The sequence below is a fragment of the Phalangium opilio genome, unplaced genomic scaffold, assembly GCF_054372755.1.
Source record: "Phalangium opilio isolate 3A_F unplaced genomic scaffold, DU_Popi_V2 ptg000031l_1, whole genome shotgun sequence".
NCBI lineage: Eukaryota > Metazoa > Arthropoda > Arachnida > Opiliones > Phalangiidae > Phalangium > Phalangium opilio.
In genome coordinates, this window is record NW_028324158.1 from 10,613,670 (window position 1) to 10,634,175 (window position 20,506).

General features: G+C 36.1%; 6 protein-coding genes across 8 annotated transcripts; 2 read left to right on the forward strand and 4 right to left on the reverse strand.

Annotated features, from left to right (window-relative positions):
- Positions 1 to 58: 58 nt before the first annotated feature.
- Positions 59 to 2,554, forward strand: Galk (N-acetylgalactosamine kinase). 2 transcript variants are annotated; one of them, XM_089870129.1, is made up of 6 exons: positions 59 to 271; positions 333 to 867; positions 959 to 1,226; positions 1,282 to 1,506; positions 1,590 to 1,816; positions 2,093 to 2,554. In XM_089870129.1, the coding sequence occupies exons 2-6, from the start codon at positions 383 to 385 to the stop codon at positions 2,262 to 2,264; spliced, it is 1,377 nt and encodes a 458-aa protein (XP_089726255.1). In that variant the 5' UTR covers positions 59 to 271; positions 333 to 382; the 3' UTR covers positions 2,265 to 2,554. The 2 variants fall into 2 exon arrangements, with proteins under 2 accessions (XP_089726255.1, XP_089726254.1); XM_089870128.1 differs by having other exon boundaries at positions 59 to 256.
- LOC149690575 (splicing factor YJU2) lies at positions 2,513 to 4,111 on the reverse strand. The gene is made up of 7 exons (XM_089870130.1): positions 3,991 to 4,111; positions 3,741 to 3,841; positions 3,518 to 3,662; positions 3,313 to 3,447; positions 3,067 to 3,251; positions 2,871 to 3,009; positions 2,513 to 2,794 (listed from the first exon to the last, which is right to left on the reverse strand). Exons 1-7 carry the CDS (start codon positions 4,012 to 4,014, stop codon positions 2,585 to 2,587), a joined length of 939 nt encoding a protein of 312 aa, XP_089726256.1. The 5' UTR covers positions 4,015 to 4,111; the 3' UTR covers positions 2,513 to 2,584.
- Positions 4,112 to 4,460: 349 nt separating this feature from the next.
- On the forward strand, positions 4,461 to 9,538 carry Dis3 (exosome complex exonuclease RRP44-like protein Dis3). Of its 2 annotated transcripts, none has more exons than XM_089870138.1 (19): positions 4,461 to 4,833; positions 4,913 to 5,070; positions 5,136 to 5,323; positions 5,389 to 5,471; positions 5,532 to 5,696; positions 6,088 to 6,234; positions 6,303 to 6,431; positions 6,498 to 6,635; positions 6,702 to 6,848; positions 6,914 to 7,132; positions 7,203 to 7,267; positions 7,336 to 7,548; positions 7,605 to 7,848; positions 7,907 to 8,127; positions 8,179 to 8,269; positions 8,850 to 8,927; positions 8,989 to 9,150; positions 9,217 to 9,339; positions 9,399 to 9,538. In XM_089870138.1, the coding sequence occupies exons 1-19, from the start codon at positions 4,615 to 4,617 to the stop codon at positions 9,465 to 9,467; spliced, it is 2,859 nt and encodes a 952-aa protein (XP_089726264.1). In that variant the 5' UTR covers positions 4,461 to 4,614; the 3' UTR covers positions 9,468 to 9,538. The 2 variants fall into 2 exon arrangements, with proteins under 2 accessions (XP_089726264.1, XP_089726265.1); XM_089870139.1 differs by having other exon boundaries at positions 9,406 to 9,538.
- A 9-nt stretch (positions 9,539 to 9,547) lies between these two features.
- LOC149690577 (uncharacterized) lies at positions 9,548 to 10,795 on the reverse strand. Its single transcript, XM_089870140.1, has 2 exons — positions 10,718 to 10,795; positions 9,548 to 10,647 (listed from the first exon to the last, which is right to left on the reverse strand). Exons 1-2 carry the CDS (start codon positions 10,724 to 10,726, stop codon positions 9,730 to 9,732), a joined length of 927 nt encoding a protein of 308 aa, XP_089726266.1. The 5' UTR covers positions 10,727 to 10,795; the 3' UTR covers positions 9,548 to 9,729.
- A 3,950-nt stretch (positions 10,796 to 14,745) lies between these two features.
- Positions 14,746 to 16,642, reverse strand: LOC149690578 (uncharacterized). Its single transcript, XM_089870825.1, has 3 exons — positions 16,485 to 16,642; positions 15,598 to 16,269; positions 14,746 to 15,334 (listed from the first exon to the last, which is right to left on the reverse strand). The coding sequence occupies exons 1-3, from the start codon at positions 16,494 to 16,496 to the stop codon at positions 15,008 to 15,010; spliced, it is 1,011 nt and encodes a 336-aa protein (XP_089726951.1). The 5' UTR covers positions 16,497 to 16,642; the 3' UTR covers positions 14,746 to 15,007.
- Positions 16,643 to 17,666: 1,024 nt separating this feature from the next.
- On the reverse strand, positions 17,667 to 20,187 carry LOC149690579 (uncharacterized). Its single transcript, XM_089870826.1, has 3 exons — positions 20,064 to 20,187; positions 18,168 to 18,863; positions 17,667 to 17,994 (listed from the first exon to the last, which is right to left on the reverse strand). Exons 1-3 carry the CDS (start codon positions 20,091 to 20,093, stop codon positions 17,869 to 17,871), a joined length of 852 nt encoding a protein of 283 aa, XP_089726952.1. The 5' UTR covers positions 20,094 to 20,187; the 3' UTR covers positions 17,667 to 17,868.
- Between the last annotated feature and the right edge of the window lie 319 nt (positions 20,188 to 20,506).

The window sequence follows — 20,506 nt, forward strand, 5'->3', positions numbered from 1 at the left end:
GAAAAATAATTAGCTTTTGGCTTGAAAAATATTTTCTTGAATGATACGTTATTATCACATCCTGTGGGGCGCCGGGAAATTACATTAATAAATCTATTGATTTATCAAGTATAATATGTTCTAAGAAATTAGTTATCAGCAGAAAACTATAGACATAAGCTTGTTTCCACTATTTCCTGAGGTACAAAAAAATACAGTTCCTGTTTTACGATCATAAACACTGAGAACAAAACATCAGTATATCAATTTTTATCAAGTATAGTTGTTAAAAGTACAAAGTACATAAAAGATTAGATAACATCTCATGTTAATAGTCAAATACACTATTACAGATCACTCCCCACTGGTGGCTATAAGAGTTATAACCCTTCAGTGTTAAAATATGTCAGAACTACACATTGAACTAAATAATGATGATGAGAAAATTAACTATTTGGCAATTGCCAGAAGCTGTTTCAAATCTAAATTTGAAACTGAGCCCGAATTTTTCGTTAGAGTACCTGGAAGGGTAAATCTAATAGGAGAGCATATTGATTACTGTGGCTATGCTGTCTTTCCCATGGCTATTGAGCAAGATATTATTTTGGCAGTGGCTAAGAATGCTGACCAAAATATTAACCTAACTAATCTCAACCCAGCCTATGAAGAAGTATCCGCTGACATTGATAACCTGAAGATTGACCTCTCAGAACCAAAATGGTTCCATTATTTTTACTGTGGAGTAAAAGGTATCACCGAGGGCAAACTAAACAACAACCCTATTGGTTTAGATGTAGCTGTTCATGGTACTGTACCACCTTCAGCTGGTTTGTCAAGTTCTAGTGCACTGGTTTGCGCAGCAACATTAGCTACAGCATACGCGAATAAGTAAGAAGCCTTGGCTTGGCTGTAGCAGACGACCCGGACCATTCTCCTCTAGTCCGCAAACCCAAGGCTTATCAAATATTTTCTTCCACAGCCTTATTTTAAGCAAATTAGACGTGGCATCTACTAGTGCAATTGCTGAAAGATACATAGGAACAGAAGGAGGTGGAATGGATCAAGCAATTGCTATTTTGGCTGAACCTGGGAGTGCCAAACTAATTGAATTTAACCCCCTAAAAGCGACTAACGTTTCCCTACCAGATGGCGCTACATTCGTGATTGCTAATAGCTGTGTTGAAATGAATAAAGCCGCAACCTCTCACTATAATATAAGAGTGGTAGAATGTCGCTTAGCAGCTCAGGTTATTAACACAGCAGCTTCAACACAGTCCAAAAATTTAACATTTATTCTTGCAGATAATTGCCAAGAAAAAGGGTTTAGATTGGAGAGCCCATCGTGTATTAGGAAACGTACAAAATGCTCTCAAGGAATCATTATCCGATATGTCAGCAATTGCTGAGGAAATTCTTCACCCTGAGCCTTACACAAGAGAAGAAGTGTGCCAAATTTTAGACATAACCGATGAACAATTAACGGAGATCTCTCTAAATGAAAAGACTAAAACCTTAAATGAATTTAAAGTAAATTAAATTAAGGATGGTTTTGCACAATATTAATTAATTTGTGGAGTTTTTAATTTAAAAAATTTCAATATCCAATCCAGCTTTTCCAAAGAGCGAAACACGTGTATGAAGAAGCTGACAGAGTATGGAAATTCAAAACAATCTGTGAAAGTGGATCCGCTACGTCTTTAATCGAACTGGGTCAATTAATGAATGCGAGCCATGAAAGCTGTAGAGATTTATACGAATGTAGTCACCCAGAATTGGATGAATTAGTTAAAGTTTCCATTAAAGCTGGTGCAATTGGTTCTAGATTAACAGGAGCAGGGTATGCATACGCTTCATCTTTAACCCTTTAAAAGCAAAGCGCGGGTCCAGTGGATCCCCTACAAGTTGACTTTCCTTACGAACTCCAGTTTTGGCTTGGCGAAGGCAGGAGGCATTTGTGGGCTGGATTATAAGTGCCCATATAAATCCCGCCCACTAGCCTTTGACAAGCCAAAACGGGAGTACAGGAGGAAAGTCGCCTTGTAGGGGACCCGCGCTTTGCTTTAACACCCAAAAAATGTCTACAATTACAAGAGTTAATAAATTTTTATTTCAGATGGGGAGGTTGTTGCGTATCTCTAGTCCCATCAAACATAATCGACACCTACATTGCAACTGTTAAAGAAAACTACTACTATTTAACTCAAAGACGGAAGAAAATGGTTTCCACTGCAGTTTTCCCGACCACACCAGGGGCTGGAGCTTCCATTTACACTATTGAAGCTTAAAAAACCATTGTATTAAATAATTCCATACCTCAAAGTGCAATCAATGAGTAGATTTAATTATTAATTGGAACTGGGATCACCGATTTGTAGTTTTTTTATCACTGCAGAAAAAGGGTTAGGTGCCATATATTTTTTTTAAATGGGGGAATTAGTTGGGAATTTTGAATCCTTAATGGTTGGCCTATTTTTAATTTTAGTCAAAACCACTCTAGTCTTAATTTCAATTAAATTAAATTGATATTTGGAACTTAATAAAATAAAAATATATATTTAATTAATTAATTAAGAAATTATTATAATTTATTTCCAATTAATTAAGTTTAATCAGATTCCGAGCCAGAATATGCTCCTAACAAATTTAAAGCATTACTCTGAGGAGCTGCTAATTTTTCCGCAGGTTTTTCCTGAACTTTAATTGCAGCTGGTTTAACCCTGACTAAAGATGAAAGGGAACTTTTTTTGCCCAAAACTCCGACACTTTTCTTCTCCCATGCCTTTGGTTTTGATGTTATTGTTTCTGGCATTTTCTCCTAGATCACACCATTACATTAAATTTAATTAATTAGTTAATTAAGAGTTTTAAAGACTAGTAATTTAGTAATTTACAGATGTCAAGATTTCAGTTGGTTTCTTTTTCTCTTTCTCAATTTTAATTACTTTCTTGACTGGTTCAATTATTTCTTCGTCACTTTCTTCATCGGCTAAACGTTTTATGATTGGTCCTTCTGCCTTTCCAAATACAGCTCTAAAGGATTAAATTTAAATATTAAGGCTATTATTGCAAATTAATTACTTAGATTACTTAATAAAATCTTCATCTTCATCTTCTTGGGTCTTTTTATCAGCCTCATTCTTCTTTACAACAAATTTATTAAGCATTCCTTCAAAATCAACGCTAGCTTGTCTTTGATTTAAATCTTTCAAATCCTCTAAAGCTTCTAAAAGATCCATTTCTTGTTTTGAAGCTTTAGTTCTGTTTTCTAAAAGCTGTAAGACTCAAATTGTTTCAATTTAATAACTAATTTAACTATAATTAAAGATAATCTACCATCATCGGGTTATTCTTTTCCTCATCTTCAATTTCTTTAGCTTCTCGCTCAGCCTGTTCTTCCGCTAATTTTAAAGCTTGGAAATTTCTAGTTGCCCCATGTTCTACAATATAATCCGCGTTTTGAGGATCTGTCTAAAGTTTTACACCAAAATAATTATAATAATAACAATTATAATTAACTTAAGTCTTAATTAGGTCATACTTTGAAGGTTATTTCTGCCAAACAACGTGGACATTTGATATAAAACCTAAAAACTTTGATTCCCAAGTATTCCTCATTTTGTACCGTTTCTTTTCTGGCGTTAAACTTTTTGCCTTTGTATATGTATTCACCACAAGTGGTACATCTTTTAATTATTACAAAATATACATCATTAAAGAATACAGAAGATATACACAAACATTTGATGTTAAATTCATTCTACCTCATATTACATGGAGCCATCAAACGAACAGTATATTGTCTATCTTTAGGTAAACGAAGTCTGGGAATTTTTGACGGATCAAAATCCGGTGGATAATATTTCTAATTAAAGTAATCATTATTAAATAATTTTTACGTTTTTAGCAAAGCCAAGGCTTAGTGTGACTTAAATGTAAAGACTCTAACCTCATTATTAGAGATTTTATTACAATATAAATCAATAATTTATGATAAAAAGAACGATTTCTTACGTTTAAAACTTTTCTTTCAGACATTTTTCACAATAATTTCAGTTACAAACTATAACTGCAACAAAAACCAATTTGTTTTTATATTTTGTAGATGTTTGGATCAGACGACGGAAAGTTGTAGCCTGGGGCAGGGCCGGAAATAGGGGAAATTTCTTATAGGACAAGTGTCCAGAGACGCCCCCTTTGACTGGAAAAATTATAGGACATTGTCCACTGAAGTGTGCAAAAATAGTGTCGCATCTTCATAGTCAAGCTATCAAAACTTGAGAAATATTTACTGGTCAACCGTCCAGTGACCCCCTTAGTTTTTAGAAAAATTATAGGACATTTTAAAATTTTATTGGACAATGTCCAGTGTCCTGTGCTTATTTCCGGCCCTGGCCTGGGGTTTATGACCTTTCAGTTTAGCGCCATCTAGGAAACATGTCATGACCTTTCAGTTTAGCGCCATCTAGGAAACATGTCATGACCTTTCAGTTTAGCGCCATCTAGGGTTCGTAACCCTATATGTCTACCACGTGTTTTGTCGCGGACCGCGTGTAAAGTGCAACTAAATTTGAATTACCGAAGCTAACGTGCTACTAAATACAACCGAGTTCAATTTCAGATATTGAACTAATAACGATGCTTACAAGTAAAACATTTGTGCGAAAAACTCGTAAAGGGAATGTAGTTAAAATCGTGCGCGAACACTATTTGCGCGATGACATTTGGTGTGGTTCTCAAAAATGCACTATATGTTCTGATCCAGATCCCTGGCTACAAGGCGACCCTAAAAGCAAAAGTTCTTTGCTTTCAAGTCCACACTACATTTTACCCGATACCAATGTGGCATTGCATCAGGTAAGTCACTATTTTAATTTGCATATATAATATAAACAGAAACGCGACAATGGTAGGCATAAGACTAACAAACTTTCAGATTGACGTTCTCCAAGATCCCACATTCACAAACGTAATAATTTTACAAACTGTGGTACAAGAATTGCGTCATAGACACGCACCATCTCATACCAAATTAAAAGAAATTCTAACAAATAAAGATAGGCATTTTTATGCATTCACAAATGAGCATCATAAGTAATTAAAAACTTGCTTGTTCGGTAAAAAGAAGAATTAAAGGGTTAAAGCTGTTTATAACTTAGGGAAACGTACGTTGAACGTTTACCAGGAGAGAGCGCTAATGATCGTAATGATAGGGCTATTAGAGTAGCTACAAAATGGTACAACACTCATTTGACAAGTTCAAATACCAAACTTCAAGTTGTACTTTTAACAAATGACCGGGAAAATTTAGAAAAAGCATTAGAAGATGGTATCTTAGCTTTTACATGTAGGTGATTAAAATATTTGCGTCATTGCGGATTTTTGTTAATTGTCTAATTTCAAATGTTGAAGTCAGGGAATATGTGGAACAAATGAAAGACCACCCTGATTTGTTAGATAAATTAGCCCAAATCCCCAAAAATAATGATGAAGGAGTAAGTTTAACCCTTGCAAACTTCGTGGCTAAATACTAGTAATAATTAATTCTGGTTTAGTCAGTTCATATGAACAAGAAAACTAAAATATTCCCCGAACATTGGAATTTATCTCATATCCAACAAGAAATTAAAAATGGCAAAGTTCATCAGGGAAAGTTTAGTGCTAGCCGAGATAATTATTTAGAAGGGACTGTTTTCATTGAAGATGATGAAACGAACGCTGTATGTTAACTAAATTGAAACCAGGGATAGATTTAATTTTGGAAATAGGAATGGAGAACGGTTAGTCTGACTCATAGACCACCCAGTATAGAGCCCCTCCCTCCAACACGTAACGAAAAATATAAATTATCTTATTGACCCACTTAAACTACGTTTTGACGGCGTTGCCGACGGGGACGGCGAAATATAAGTAATTCCTTTTTACCTCTGTCGCTATGACCCGCCTCTTCTTTCATACCCCCCCCCCATCCCGTGGAAGGGGGTCCGGGACTTTGACGCGCGCCCAGATTACTCTGTTCTCTATACCTACTTCTAAAATTAAATCTATCCCTGTTGAAACTACATATACTTTGCACAAACCCTTCTTAAAACCGGCCCTCGTTTTTATCAGGTTCTAATTCAAGGGTTTAGCAATTTAAATAGAGCTGTGCATGATGATATAGTTGCTATAGAAATATTCCCAAAGGAAAAATGGGTAGCACCAGCCGCGATAATCTTGGAAGATGATAATGAAAATCCTGAAGCTAATGCTTTAGATGTATGCAAATAGATTTTGCCAGGTTTATTAAAGAAAATCGCTAATTGTTCACCAATTTTCATCCTAAGGATGAGGTGATAAAAAAAGCTAAAAAAATACCAACTGAGGAAGCTAAACCAACTGGTCGCGTTGTTGGTATAATTAAGAGAAATTGGCGGCCATTTTGTGGCACTTTACAACCATCTAACATAAAAGAAGTTGGGTTAAACATTTCAACTCTTTCGTTTAAAGTCTAAACTAACACTCTACACATAAAATTCCAGGCTAATAGACACTTATTTATGCCTGCTGATCGTAGAATACCAAAAATACGAATTGAAACTAGGCAAGCGGCCACTTTACTGGGACAAAGAATAATAGTGTCCATTGATGGATGGTCCCAAGATTCGCGTTACCCCAATGTAAAATTCGACTTAACTTCAACTTTAAAGCATTTACTTGCTTAAAAACATAGATATATATTTCAGGGACACTTTGTTAAAAACTTGGGGGCAATTGGGGACAAAGATACTGAAAATCAGGTTCTACTTTTGGAACATGACGTTCCTCACCTCCCATTTTCGCAAGCTGTACTTGCTTGCCTACCCCAGATGCCATGGGAAATCACAAAAGAAGTAATCGTGGCATCCTTAGCTTACAAACAATTGGTTTCTACAAATTAACTTCAATTGACTTACAGGAAGAAGCTAAAAGAAATGACTTGCGTCATATCGCCATTTGTAGTGTTGACCCCCCAGGTTGTACTGATATAGATGACGCCCTACATTGCTTTAAACTTGAGAATGGGAACTATCAAGTTGGGGTACATATCGCTGACGTGTCGCATTTTATTCGGCCAGGGACGGCAATTGATAAAGAAGCCTCGGAAAGAGGGACAACAGTATATTTGGTCGATCAGGTAAGTTTATACGTTTTTCATACTAATTTTCAGGGTTTAACATGAACATGTCATGAAAACGTTTTCTTAGAGGATTGATATGGTTCCCGAATTACTAAGTTCTAACTTATGTTCTTTAAGGGGGAATGAAGAAAGGTAATTAAGCTAAATATATAATTCCGGACAATTGTTTGGTGGCAAATATAAACCCTTTTTCAAAACAGATACGCGTTTTCGTGTATTTGGGAAGTAACACCTAAGGCCGAAGTTCTTTCGACATATTTTTGCAAATCTATTATAAAGTCGCGTGCAGCATTGACTTATGCTGAAGCCCAATTACGTATTGATGACCCTTCAATGACTGATGAGGTCACAGAGAGTCTTAGAGGTTTAAATCGTTTGGCAAAGATATTAAAACGAAGGAGAATTGATAATGGGTAAGTCTGTGTTATAATTAATCCTTAGATTTACTTTAATTATGGTTTTAATTAAGGGCATTAACATTGGCTTCGTCTGAAATTCGATTCAATTTGGATTCCGAGACTCATGATCCCATTGATGTTAAGTCCAAAGAACTAAGGGATACTAACTCAATGGTTGAAGAGTTTATGTTGTTAGCTAACATATCATCGGCTAAACGAATTTTGGAGGAATTCCCTGATTGTTCTTTATTAAGAAGACATCCAGTTCCCCCACCAGGAAATTACGAAACTCTCTTAAAAGCTGGGAAATCTAAGGTAAGTTTAGGCTAAAAATAGGCTTAGGAGTTACTGATCAATGGCTTTGTTTTTCAAGGGTTTTGATATTGATATTCATAATGGGAAAGGTTTGGCAGCATCTTTGGATAAAGCTGTCATTAAAAGCAACCCTTTCTTTAATGTTATGTTAAGAATGGTTGCCACACGTTGTATGACGCAAGCTGTGTATTTTAGTAGTGGTACATTGCCGGAGGAAGATTACTTTCATTATGGACTTGCAGTCCCAATTTACACACATTTCACATCACCAATTAGAAGGTGGTTATTAAATTAGGCCTAATATTGGTAATTTCTAATGAGTTTTGGTAGGTATTCAGATATAATAGTGCATAGGCTCTTGGCTGTTGCAATAGGTGCTGATTACACGTATTCAGATTTGTTAGACAAAAAGAAGACTCAAGTAAGTGTCATTTATAGTATTTTAATGCTCTGAACAGTTTGGAAGTTACCTTAGGTTTAGGAAACATGCAAACTTACCTTTATATAGTATTAGACGAGTTATCCTGTTATCATCTTTGTTAGAATCCATTGTTTTGTTAAGCCTACTTTTGTTCTAAATGTTCAAATTCACAAACAAGCCGAGGCTTAACAATATCTTCTACCGATTGTAATTTTTTTAAATATTCGCGCTTATTTTAGCGAAAATAGTTCGTAATTAACATTTTCCCACTTAATACTAGTTAATAACATAAATTTTATAAAATATTTCCAACAATTACCGTTAAAAATTTAAAACAATTCCCATCCACAAATACGCGACTTTCTTAACGTTATTTCCCTTTGAAAATGAGCGTCAAATTCTGACAGCGGGAGAGCCAATCATTTACCGTTTTAAATCCGCGTTTTCCATGGAGTGATTTTAAGGGATTGACAATGAGTTACCCTAGCATTATTTTAACGAGGCTTCTTTTATTATTGCTCCATGGTGAAAGTTTTCTTTTGTTGCCAAATTCAAATTCTGATTTTACACGTTTTACAAGGTACTTTGTAATAACTTGAACTTTCGTCATAAAATGGGACAATACGCGGGTAGAGCGTCAGTAAATTTATACACCCATGTAAGGAAAATGATTTATTGGACCGTTTTTCATCTTTTACAATGAGAAATTCCCCTTTTAGATCTACTACAAAGATCGTAGTGTTGTTGAAGAGGGTTATATTTTATTCGTAAGAATAAATGCCTTGCAAATTCTTCTACCCAGTGTCGGTTTAGAATGCACTTTATATCTAAAAAACAAGAAAGAGCAGGATAGTGATGTTAAATTTACTTTTAACGAACAGGTTAGTCTTTCATAAAACTAGGCCTAAATGTAATTAAACCTATTAATTATCGACGTCTATGATCAGGGACCCTCCCAAATAGCTGGGGATGTTGAACTAAAGCAGTTTGACCCCGTTAAAGTCCTTGTTAGCATCGAAAGTGTTGGAGTTCAACATCAGAAACTGGTTATTAAACTCGTGTCCCCAGTTGTAAGTGACGGAGAGTGAAATGCATGCGTGACAATCCTTCTAATTATAATTGTTGATAGGTTCCAGGTTTTTCCGTAGAAGTTGACGAGGCGACGTCACCACAGAAGAAGAAACGCAAAACTAAATGAAATATTAATTTGTAATGATTTTACATGGAATAATAAATTGATTGACGATTATTTTATAATCAAAACAGAAATGAGTGTTTATTAATAGCGTAAAATAAGTTACATTAGCGAATGACAACAATTCTTTTGCTTACCGAGGCTCTAATACTATATTGTCTTTAGAATGGTTTCCAAAATGCGTGATACTATTCCAAGACTAAATACTACTAACTAACTAACATGAGCAAAACTTGCGATTGATTAAGTTAAATCATCACTGTTTTTAATGGTAATGAGCTACAGGGGCGGCAGCGATAGGGGCTGCGTAGGTGGCCCTATAGGTGTATGGTCCGGCGGCGTAGGTGGCCACAGGGGCAGCGTAATGGGCAACGGGTGCGGGATAATGCACAAGTGGTGAAGCGTAAGCTGGCGCGGGGGCGTAGTAAGCCTTGGCTGGTTGAACGATGGTCTTTCCAGGTTGGATATAAGTTTGAGCTGGTTCTACAATGGTTTTGGCCGGTTGAGATTGGTAAACTGTAGTAGGAGTCATGACGACCTCGCCGGAGTGACCTTGGGTGTATCCAACCATTCCAGAGTTGAGGTGAGCCAATTGGTTGTGTCCGGTGGCTCCAATTTGTTCTTGGCCAGCGGTACGGCTATGTCCGTAGCGACCGTAACCTCCGGCGTTACGGAATCCAGTATCGTCGTTCAAGCCATATTGAACTCCGTAAGAACCGTGGTCGTTACCTATGTCTTGGTTACCGGCCATTTTGTCGTAAGCGTAGGCACGTTCGTATCCCGCTCCTCTGCTTCTGGCAAATTGGTTCTTTTGGTGGCTGTGTCCTGTGGCAGCACCGTGAGCACCGGTCAAATCGTAATCTCTGTAACCCGATTGGTCGTGGTTGGCGCGATCGCCGGCTGCTACATCAGCCGCGCGAAGTTGGTGATTGTATCCGCTATGTCCCGTCGCTCCTTGGACTTGGTTGGCGTAAGCTTGGTTTCCGGCTTGTTGGGCTGCGTGGGATCCAGCGGAGTGACCAGGTGCTACTCCGTAAGCGGCGCCTTGATGATAAGCAACGGCTGGACGGTGGTAAGCTACAGCCGGTGTATGATAGGCGACTGCTGGTTGAACGGCTAAAGGAGCTGGTACTTGACCAAAGGCGACTATAGCCAATGCCAAAACAGCCAAGACAGTTGAAAACTGTAAATAAATTAAACAAGGGTTAAATACGATCAAAAGTTAAGCTTCAGTAATACTTTCGATGACATACCATTTTCATCTTGATATGTAAATGTTTTTTGGGACCGTTACTGATCTAATGTTCCAGTAGTTGAAATGGAGAGATTATGTTTCAAGAAGTCGGCGTCTTTGCCTTTTATATCAAGACGGAATGACGGCATATCTTCACAATCCACTCCCTTTAGTTTAAAACCAAAGTATTGGACGAAAAAAAATTGTATGGGCGTCGACTGAGCTTTTGCCTCTCATTTTCGTTTCGTTTCGTAACGGCACTTTCAATTTCTCCATTGTGGGGTCAAGGGGTCCAGAGACAATACTAGAGTGGTGGACGCCTACTTACGGACCCACTAATCTATCTTACCTCGTCTTTACGAACCCCTTTTCAATTCTCTATTTAATTCCGGACCCCCTTCTTCAAAACTTAGACGTTTTTAGGACCTTTTCGTGGGGTTGAAATAAGAGAAAAAACCTCCGTTTTTACGAGAACGAGGACGTCAAATGGGTCAAACAGTATCAATCGGCGCGAGGCTGAGCGAAAGACATTAAGCCTATTGTGAGAAATATTGAAGTTCAGAGGAAATTATCATTAAGAAGCTGTAGTATCGAGTTTTGCCCGTTAGCCGTAATTTTTGTTCTGTCTGAGAGATAGAGAAGGTTTTTACGATCAAATAATACAACTGGGAGAGTCACTTTCCATTTAAAATAATTATAATGCCCATTTTACCCTGAACTTTTTAGTTTAAGGTCGCTCCATGAAATTTTAAAATTCAAATTAAACTTTAATTTCAATAAAATTCTACTTATTATTTTTCGCATAAACGAAGTATTTCAATGTCATTTCGTCATAGTGGATAATTTATAGGCTCTAGCTGAGAAATGAGTAATTGAAGATACCAAATGAACCAAAGTCATTGATAAGTATCGAGTTCGAACATTTAAATAAGAAATGAGTTACGAACACATGCTCTGGATAAATTCCAGAGCAGAAGCAAACACCACAGGGACTGGGCAGGTCACCTTCTTGGGTTACATCCCTCGCGCCAAGAAGAACCGCTAGATGCACTGCGAACTGTGTGTTGGTTTCTCTGCAATGGTCAATATTCGTTCGTAGATAAAGCTAAGTTACAGATTATCCCCTCATAACACCAATGCATCAGGAGAAGTATGCAGACTTGAAGGCGAAGGTTTACACCCTGTACATGATGTATATTACTCATAGTAGTGTTTTTTGCTGATGATTTCGGTTCTGTGATTGTTTGGGGGTACGTAAATACATATTATTTTCATTGAGGGAGTGACCATCTATCTACTCGTATGAACAAAAAATAATAATGATTAGTGTCAAGGATTAACTCCCGCAATTTCTTTCAATGATTTTCGAGGATTTCTGGGAAGGGTTTCAAAGCCAAGTCGGCGGAGAAGAAACTTCAATAAAGTTCAAGTGGACAAAAATCTACTGTATTAAATTAACTTCAAGTTAACTTAAATTCGAGTGATTTAAGCACTTATTTTGATTGGCCTTCTTTCATCTCTGTTTAAAAAAGGTAAAATTAATATACAGTGTTATATTCTAGTAATTGTACCATGATTAAAAACAAATATTGAAGTTAATTATGTTTTTTTCTTAATTCGTATACTCCGAAATTATTTTATTAATTTAATTACATTTATATATAATCTTTATTAAGCTCTCAGCTTTACTCAATTTATATTGAATTAAAGAATACGCCTGAATTTAATTATTTATGCCTCGTATTATTCATTAACTTGAAAAAAAAATTCAAAAACTTGAGGAGGCCCTTGACACGACAACCAACTGTGTGAAAACGATCAAATATATATTTACCTTCTCGTTATAATTTCTGTGAAACTTAATTCATTTTCAAACTAGAGCTGCTTACTAAAAACATTAAAAATGGCCCCAAAATATCTAGGTTAGCGGGTGACAAACAATTTTCTTTAAATTAAAATTTTCATAATAATGCAAACTAGGTAGGAACTTTTCCTGACTTTTTAGAACAAAATCAATCATGGACAAACTGACATGAAAATGGGATTATACTTGATCCCTATCAAATTATTAATCCCAAACAAATTATAAAATTTCCTGAAATTTTAACCTAATTATAAGTCCGGTACTTTCTTACACAAAATACAAAATCAGAGGAAAATATCATTAAATATTACAATTTATTTCCAATTTGAAACAAATCATGCATTTCGGAATTTAAAATTCATCCCAAAATATAAGAGTAATTATGTGAGAATTTATAAAAAGAGAAACAATCAGTTGAACATTAATTTTAGTAGAAGACACTCACTTTTATGGACTTTCATAATCCACGGCCATCTTAAAAAATGGCGGCCATAAATGTAACCTAAACCTTCTTTATGGAATAAAGTTTGTGGATTTCAACAGAATTCTTTGTTATTTAGTACAGTTGTTCCCTATATCCTATAGACGGTTCTTATATCTATTGGGGTTCGATTTACCACCATCTTTAAAAATGGCCGCCTGAAACCTAATAAAAATGTCCCAACGGGTTTTGCTACTAGTAAACCATAAACGTAAAGCTAACATGATCTTGAGGGACCAATCACTCTGTGTAATAGATCCTAAAATGATTCTCAGTTAACAGAGAATGTGAGAGTGATTAGCCCCTCGAGCTTACTTAATCAACTCTTAAATCATAGCCAACCATCCCTTTAAAAAACCAAATCACACAAGAAGGTATCTCGCACGTGCCATAAATGGAACGGTACACTGCCACTGTCCCTTCTCAAATTACGAAAAAGCAAAGAGATTTGAAGCGAATCTCCCGGAAAAAGATTTGAAAAGAAAATGCTTGCGCCAAAGTTGCGTGTCTTTCAATTTAAGAAAACTCCTCTTGAAGAGGAAAGGCGCGATTTGACTCGATGACTCGAAAAACTCTCGTTTTTTCTCAAGAAAACCCGTTAACCGGGCGCGTATATTTGTTCATAATCTCCAGTAAATTAGTTCACGGAAAGGTAATACAATAGGTGTGTGTGTGCTCTTCTTATTGCTTCTTCCACAATATCTAAATTCTTTTATTATCTCTTAAAGGAAAGCATTCTAGCCTCGATAACTCTCAATTAGTCGAGGCGAGTATGGATATTCTGGGCAGGTGTCAGAAAGATTTTCAATCAATGGGTCATTTAGGCGCGAAAAAAACAATGAGCTACTTTTTTCCCGCACGTTTTTTTTTGGTTTGAAACTTATTGAATTACTTCCATATCTATACAGAGCAGTTAGGCTATAATTAGGCTTAGCATTTATTTTGTTTTTTCTGTTCTAAGTTACGATTATTGACTAATTAGACTGAAGTAATGAAATGGGAGGGGTAAGGGAAGAGACGCTGTGTTTTTCTTGAAGAAATTCTGGGTATTGATTGTTGAGTATTGGTAACTACAAACATAGACCAGGATAGTTTTACGCGTAATTAGGGAAATATAGGGTAATTTGGGGTTTTCGATCGTAACTTATCTTTTATTTTTCGTATTTACAATGGTAGTGACTCAAGTTACAAACATTTAGAAGGAATTTTCGACAAACGTATATAGGAAGTAATTAGAAATATGCATAGCCTACGTCACAGACTCCAGTACCTTTGGAATAGCTAATTAGTCACGTGATTGATACATTAATTTAAGATAGAACATTACTAACAATCTTTTTTGTTTTTGAGATTTTGAGGTGTGGGCTCAACAACATGATTCTTCCACCCCTACTCCGTGTGTTAGCGATGAACTATTTTTATCACCACCTGCTCTAAAACTGTGAATAAATCAATCTCAACGTTCTCTAGAATAGCAAAGTTAACTGCTCTAGAACAAAACGAACTGAGGAAATAAGCTAATCAAGTTCCAAACCATGAAATCGAAGCAAAAATTAATAACTTTCAATGTAAAAATACTTTTATTTTGTCACATTACGAGCACCCATAAAATGTCACATTTTTACACAATAATTCACGCGCCATCACAATAAAAAAAATAAACAATATAAAAATTAACATTACACACAAAATAAAATAAGTAAATTAATGGAGGAACGTCAATTTCATTTTTCTTTTAATTAAATTCCATCACCTTTAATTATTTATTTTTATATTTTTATTAATAATTCAACTAGAAACGTGAGCGTTTAATATTTTTTAAATATGTTTCCTCCATCTTTGAAATTCCATAATTCTTTATTCTTTTGGGCACGAAAAGGTATTTCCGATTTTGTCGAAAATAATAAATAGTTCAGCTATCTTCTTCTTATTCTAAATAGTGAAAATATTTTATGGCTCTGGATTTAAAATCCTCCTCCGAATCCAATTTGTCTGAGAAACGAGTTGAAATTTTGTCGAACGTCCGTTTTCCTTTCTTGAGAAGGTTCGGATTGTGACTGTTGAGGTGACGTATTTGAGGGTTGGGGTGCAGCTGCGGATTCCGCGCTTCTCATACCCATAGAACCCATTACGCTATTCATCATTTTCTCGGCTTCGGCTGGGGTCATTTGTCTGTCGCTTTGAATCTGCATTTCAACTACTTGCATGCGACCATTTGGATCTTGTGGGTTTCTAATCGTGTATTTGACTTCGCGTCCTGAAGCTCTGGCGAAAGTTTGAGAGTCTTGTTGCTATTACAAATTAAGAAACATAATCTTTTTAACAACAATGCAATCTCTAAACTTGCAACAAAACATTCCATTAACAAGAAAATTGTTTAATTTCCTGACAACTTACTTCAGAATCTAAATATATTGTAAGAATTGAATTTATGTCTGATCTTACCGTAAGGAGGTTCAAACCAACATGACACCCTTACGAAAACTGGGTTGCAATGCATCATACTAAATCTTTTAAAAGTGCTAAGTTTAAGAGAAAATTTCAAGTTACTTACTTGTGAGGCTTGTTGGGCAGAAGGCGCTGCTTGTGGCGCTGCGTAAGTATTTCTGTAATTATTGTTGGGTTCCGGTTGATGTTGCAGTTGTTGTGATTGAGGTTGTTGTAGTTGTTGGGATTGAGGTTGTTGTAGTTGTTGGGATTGAGGTTGGGGCTGTGGCTGTGGTTGAACCGCAACTGGCGCTGGAACTGGTGCCGGAGCGATGTTCTGATAAGTAGGTTCCTGTTGGGGTACTGGCGCTTGTACGTTTTGTTGTAAGGCTTGGTTTTCATGCGCGGGTTGATATTGAACCTGCATGGGTTGGTACTCTTGTATCGTTTGGTATTCAGGAGCCACTGGTTGGTGTCTGGCAACGGGTACAGCTGGGTATCCATGGGCATACCTTGGAAGGTAGGCATGTCCAACTACGGGTTGCGCTTGAGCGTAAGCTACCGGAGCATGGGCATAAGCCACAGGGGCTGATGCGTAAGCAATTGGGGCTACAGGATGGTAGGTAAGGTGCTGGTAGGCCGTGGGAGTATAAACCGGAGGGGCTCTAGGACCCATTGGGGATATCACGGTTGGGGCCCTAGGGGCCAATGGGGCTTGAACTGGGATGGGACGATGATTGTAGTAGTACACATTCTGTGCGGCTCCTAGACTGAGAGAGACAAGACTTAGAAGTATTATCTGAAAAGAGAAAAGTGGAAATTTTTCCAACTTAAGTCCTTTAATCGAGTCAACAATAACTGAAGACATCGTCTGAGATACACCAAAATAATCCATTAGTTCCATCCATTTTACAGTGTCCACTAAGTGTTTACAACCAAAGGGAGTTACGCTTGGACACTGCAACACTGTCTTGAAGATATTCCTCAGGCCCCAAAATCTCTCAAAGGACTTACCGCGGAATTCATGTTGGCTCTTTGAGATTCGCTTCTATAACTGAGATTGAGAGTGGACCTCACTTTCTTTTATGCTCTCTAGAGTCTGGACCGGTAATCGTAACCGTAGCTAAGCCTAATTCCTTTTATTTCTTCTTTAGGGTTGAGAAAGAGCGAGAAGAGGTGGATTCTACAACAGAGAAAAAGTCACTTTTTTTTTTACTTTTCTAAACTTTTCATAGGCGATTCTCCGAAGAAAACGCCCTCTACACAATATACTTATATAAGATTTCCCGCCACTTGGCCCGTTTTGTCCCAAAGGAAACCCCAGTTTAAGCCTAATCTCGATTATGTCCTTGCTTGGTTTCCCCCCTCTTATCATATCCCCCCTTTCAATAACTTTCTGAACGGTTAAAAATCAGCTTGAAAATGTTTCATCCGAAGTTATGTGACGAAATTCCAACCCAAAACATATATCAATCTAGTGCTTAGGAATGTTTTGATAACTTAAGCCTAATATACTTCTGGGCTGATTATTTTTGAAATTTCCAACAATATTTTACACTGAATTTCTCACCTTTAACTGATGATAATTACTTCGGACGTCGATTCTAGGTTAAGCGATAGGTTACGATGGCCTCCCATTTCTCCGTTCTCTGATTGGTTTAAAACTAGTGTGTCGTCATCGAACGGTCATTTATTGGTTAATCTTTTCGAGTCTAGACCGTGATATAATTACATTCACACACTTAATTGATGTTACCCTTTTGTTATAAAAGGATTTTGTTATTTTTCTGACGCCAATGGATTTTTATAATTCACACGCCCATATTTCAATGGGATATTTTCTTTAGAACCTAATAATTAGTTGTTGACTTCGATTTTTGGAACATTAATACTATACCTTTTGTTCAACCTTTATTTTTAATCAAGGGGTTTGTGTAAGTCATGTTTTTATTTCTGAAAGTACCTCTAAGATCGACTTTTTTGTAGTGTATGTAGTGTAATTTCTTAACACATTTAGGCTTATCAGAGACTAGATTGTTTTGACTAGATCTTCTAATGAATTCTTGTCGAAGTTTTAGGCTCAAAGTTGAATAAATTTATTGATTGGGTGTAGGTAATAATTACCACTAATAATTAGTGTAATATCTGTAGGATGTATGCGATTTAAACAAATAAGAACCAAATTGTTTATAAATTAAAATATAATACATATTTATTCATAATAATAAAATACACAAATATTACAAAAATAATTAAAAAGTCACTAGACTGAAATGCGGAGCTCTGTTTTAAATACTTATATATATTTACATAATTTGGCGTCAATGCGTAATTAATATACCGTAATTTAAAAAAATGGCTATCAGAAATTTGAAAGAATTCGTAAAAATATTAATAATTAATTTCTGTAACCGTAAGGTTCTCTGTTTCCAATGAATTCAAACTTTTCATTGCAAGGTGGTTCTTTGCAGAGAGCTTTACCATGCGCCCTAACGTATCCGTAACCTCTTTCGTACTCTTGACCCTAAGAAAAAGAATAAAATTAAAATTCAATTAATATCCTTGACATAATTAAAGTATCATTAGGTAACACATAACCTAAAGTAAAACAGTAAAAAACATAAAGTATGAAAGGTTAAGAAAAATAGTATGAAAGGTATATTTCAGATGATGGGTTTTCAATTCATATATACATACCGGCGCGTGTTGTCCATAACCAATGCCGTAACCGTAAGAATAGTACCTCTTGGCCTCTTCTTTACCATTACCGTGATGACCCTTGGGTGGGTCAACAAACTCCCTTTTTTCGTACATAATGACGTGATAACCCGGCCCTTTCTTGATTGGTTTCTGCTCTTTGACCTCTTGTATTGGTTGGCTAATTTGACTCTCGTAGGCTTGTGGTATGTGCTTTTGTACACTGACTTGGGGTAATTCCTGGGCATAACCTTGATCATGGGGCGCATGTTGGGGATAACTTTGAACCTGAGGCACATGTTGTTCGTAACTTTGAGCCTGGGGCACGTGTTGGGCGTATCTGATAGGAGACAATTGTTGCTGAACAGGTCGATGTTGGGAATATCTGACTGGCGACAGTTGTTGTTGAAATGTTTGAAGTTGGCCATGAGGATACCCATGTTCTGGTGCAACGTGAACCGGTACTCTTTGATGAGACGATTGTTGCAACTGTACTGGTGGTCTTGCAGGTGGTTCGCGGTATACTGGAGTGTTTGGGGGAATTCGAATCAGGGTTCTCGGTGGTGCGGGTTGTTGAAGGTTAACTGTTGAACCAGTACCCGCACTATGATCTACGACCATGGCATGATTTTGACCGAAAAATGGTTCGGGATAACCACCATGGTATTGACCCACTGATAGTCCAATTAGGGCAAGCTATATTGAAAAAACAAAAAGGTATACAATTATTATTTTTAATTGCTCGAGTGTTACTATAAATATAAACGTTAATTGAAGAGACGTGTAATAATCGCCTCGGCAATTTTCCCAAGCATTGAAACAAGAATAAGGAAATGAAAATTAATTTTCACAGCGATCTCGATCACGTGTCTTTAGTTTTATTTGAATATACACGGTACGATTATTTATTATTATATTGTTCCTTATAAAATTATAAATTTCAACTCGAGAAAGACATTTTTCCTTAAAAATAAAATATGTTCTTTTTTCATTTTCTTCCACGTGTTTAATCTTTTAGCGGAATTAAAATTGAATGAAATTGACTGAAAATTAAGTTTAATCACAGTCATGGTTTAATAATAGTCAAAGCTATAAAGTTACGGCGGGTACGCTCTCGTATTGTATTCAGGTTTTTTTTTAATCAATTCCGCTTTCTTGACCAATTTAATATAATTATTCTTGTCAGATTATTAACTACCTTGATAATTGATATTACGAAAAATTTTATATGAAGTTTTGTTCGCACTGTGAACGCAAAATCGTTATCGGTTAGTTTAATCAAATGGGTTAAACATTTTGCTTTTAAAGCAATTACAATGCCTTAACCTAAGACCATTAAACAGTGTGGTCTTAATTAAAACTGAGCCAAGAGTCACGCCACAATCATTATAATTTTAATTAGTTAATTAATGAATTTAAAAATTTAAATATTTTTAACTCTAATTTTTAGAATAATAATTTTAAAATAGTCTTCTAATTTTATTAGATATTATTAGAAATTTTAAATACTTCGACGCTTTGTGAAATTATAAAACCAATTTCTTACTAGTTAACTTGACAGTTTTGGTTTAGAAATCTTTGAAAAAATTTGAAAAATGCGATATTCAAACCTTATACCTATATAGGTTTCAACATAAATTCCAATGTTGCAACATCGCATCTAAATTCCTTGCATAAAAGCTAAAACATCTTAAAAATTCTTGCCCTTATTTCAAAATATAAACTTATATATATAAATTTATACCGAAATTTAACTCTTAAAAATTGAAATTAAATCCCACAAAATTGTAATTAAGTCGAGCCATAGTTTTCAGAACTTATCTGGAAAAGTTCAACCTTAAGTCGAAACCAGTTTGGTTAATCTCGTTGTTGTTGAAAGATAACGAAAAGACATACCGTCAAGCAGAGGATCCTGTTCATTGCCATATTAATGAGAAGGACAATTAGTTAGAGAATCTTCCAGAGTAATGTAAACCCTAATATCTAGAGAGACCCGAGTATCAACTTTCTTCTACGGACCGGTGGTCCAATCTGGGGAAAAAATGTTCTTGTGGCCGTTTTGTATTTTATCTTTTTTTGGTTCGTTCAATAGAGAATGTGTAAAGTATTTTTTTTTCTTTCTTCTCTCTTTTATTTTCATTAGTTTTCTCTTTCTCTCTCTCTCACTCCCTTTCTCTCTTTCCCTCTTAGTTTTTAAAATAGGAGGGAATGAGAGAGAGAGAGAGGGAGAGTGAGAGAGACCTAGTTTCCAAGGTATGGCCAATATTTAACAGTCTAGGCTATTGTTTTTCCTTTCCCCAAAAATTACTTTACGACGACGTTCTGGTTTCAAGTTCCAA

Bases quoted from the DNA above. Each gene is read 5' to 3' on its own strand.
- LOC149690578 (XM_089870825.1), bottom strand. The intron at 15,335-15,597 runs GTAAGTAACTTG...AATTTGTAATAG, and splicing joins CTGCCCAACAAGCCTCACAA to CAACAAGACTCTCAAACTTT.
- LOC149690575 (XM_089870130.1), bottom strand. From the start codon at position 4,014: ATGTCTGAAAGAAAAGTTTTAAAC. The intron at 3,663-3,740 runs GTAGAATGAATT...AATAATTAAAAG, and splicing joins ATGGCTCCATGTAATATGAG to ATGTACCACTTGTGGTGAAT. The intron at 2,795-2,870 runs GTAAATTACTAA...GGTGTGATCTAG, and splicing joins CAACTGAAATCTTGACATCT to GAGAAAATGCCAGAAACAAT.
- LOC149690579 (XM_089870826.1), bottom strand. From the start codon at position 20,093: ATGGCAATGAACAGGATCCTCTGCTTGACG. The intron at 18,864-20,063 runs GTATGTCTTTTC...TTTTCAATATAG, and splicing joins ACAGGATCCTCTGCTTGACG to CTTGCCCTAATTGGACTATC. The intron at 17,995-18,167 runs GTATGTATATAT...TCTTTTTCTTAG, and splicing joins GTTATGGACAACACGCGCCG to GGTCAAGAGTACGAAAGAGG.
- Galk (XM_089870129.1), top strand. From the start codon at position 383: ATGTCAGAACTACACATTGAACTAAATAATGATGATGAGAAAATTAAC. The intron at 1,507-1,589 runs GTAAATTAAATT...TATCCAATCCAG, and splicing joins AAACCTTAAATGAATTTAAA to CTTTTCCAAAGAGCGAAACA. The intron at 1,817-2,092 runs GTATGCATACGC...TTTTTATTTCAG, and splicing joins TCTAGATTAACAGGAGCAGG to ATGGGGAGGTTGTTGCGTAT.
- Dis3 (XM_089870138.1), top strand. From the start codon at position 4,615: ATGCTTACAAGTAAAACATTTGTGCGAAAAACTCGTAAAGGGAATGTA. The intron at 5,697-6,087 runs GTATGTTAACTA...CGTTTTTATCAG, and splicing joins AAGATGATGAAACGAACGCT to GTTCTAATTCAAGGGTTTAG. The intron at 9,151-9,216 runs GTTAGTCTTTCA...GTCTATGATCAG, and splicing joins AATTTACTTTTAACGAACAG to GGACCCTCCCAAATAGCTGG.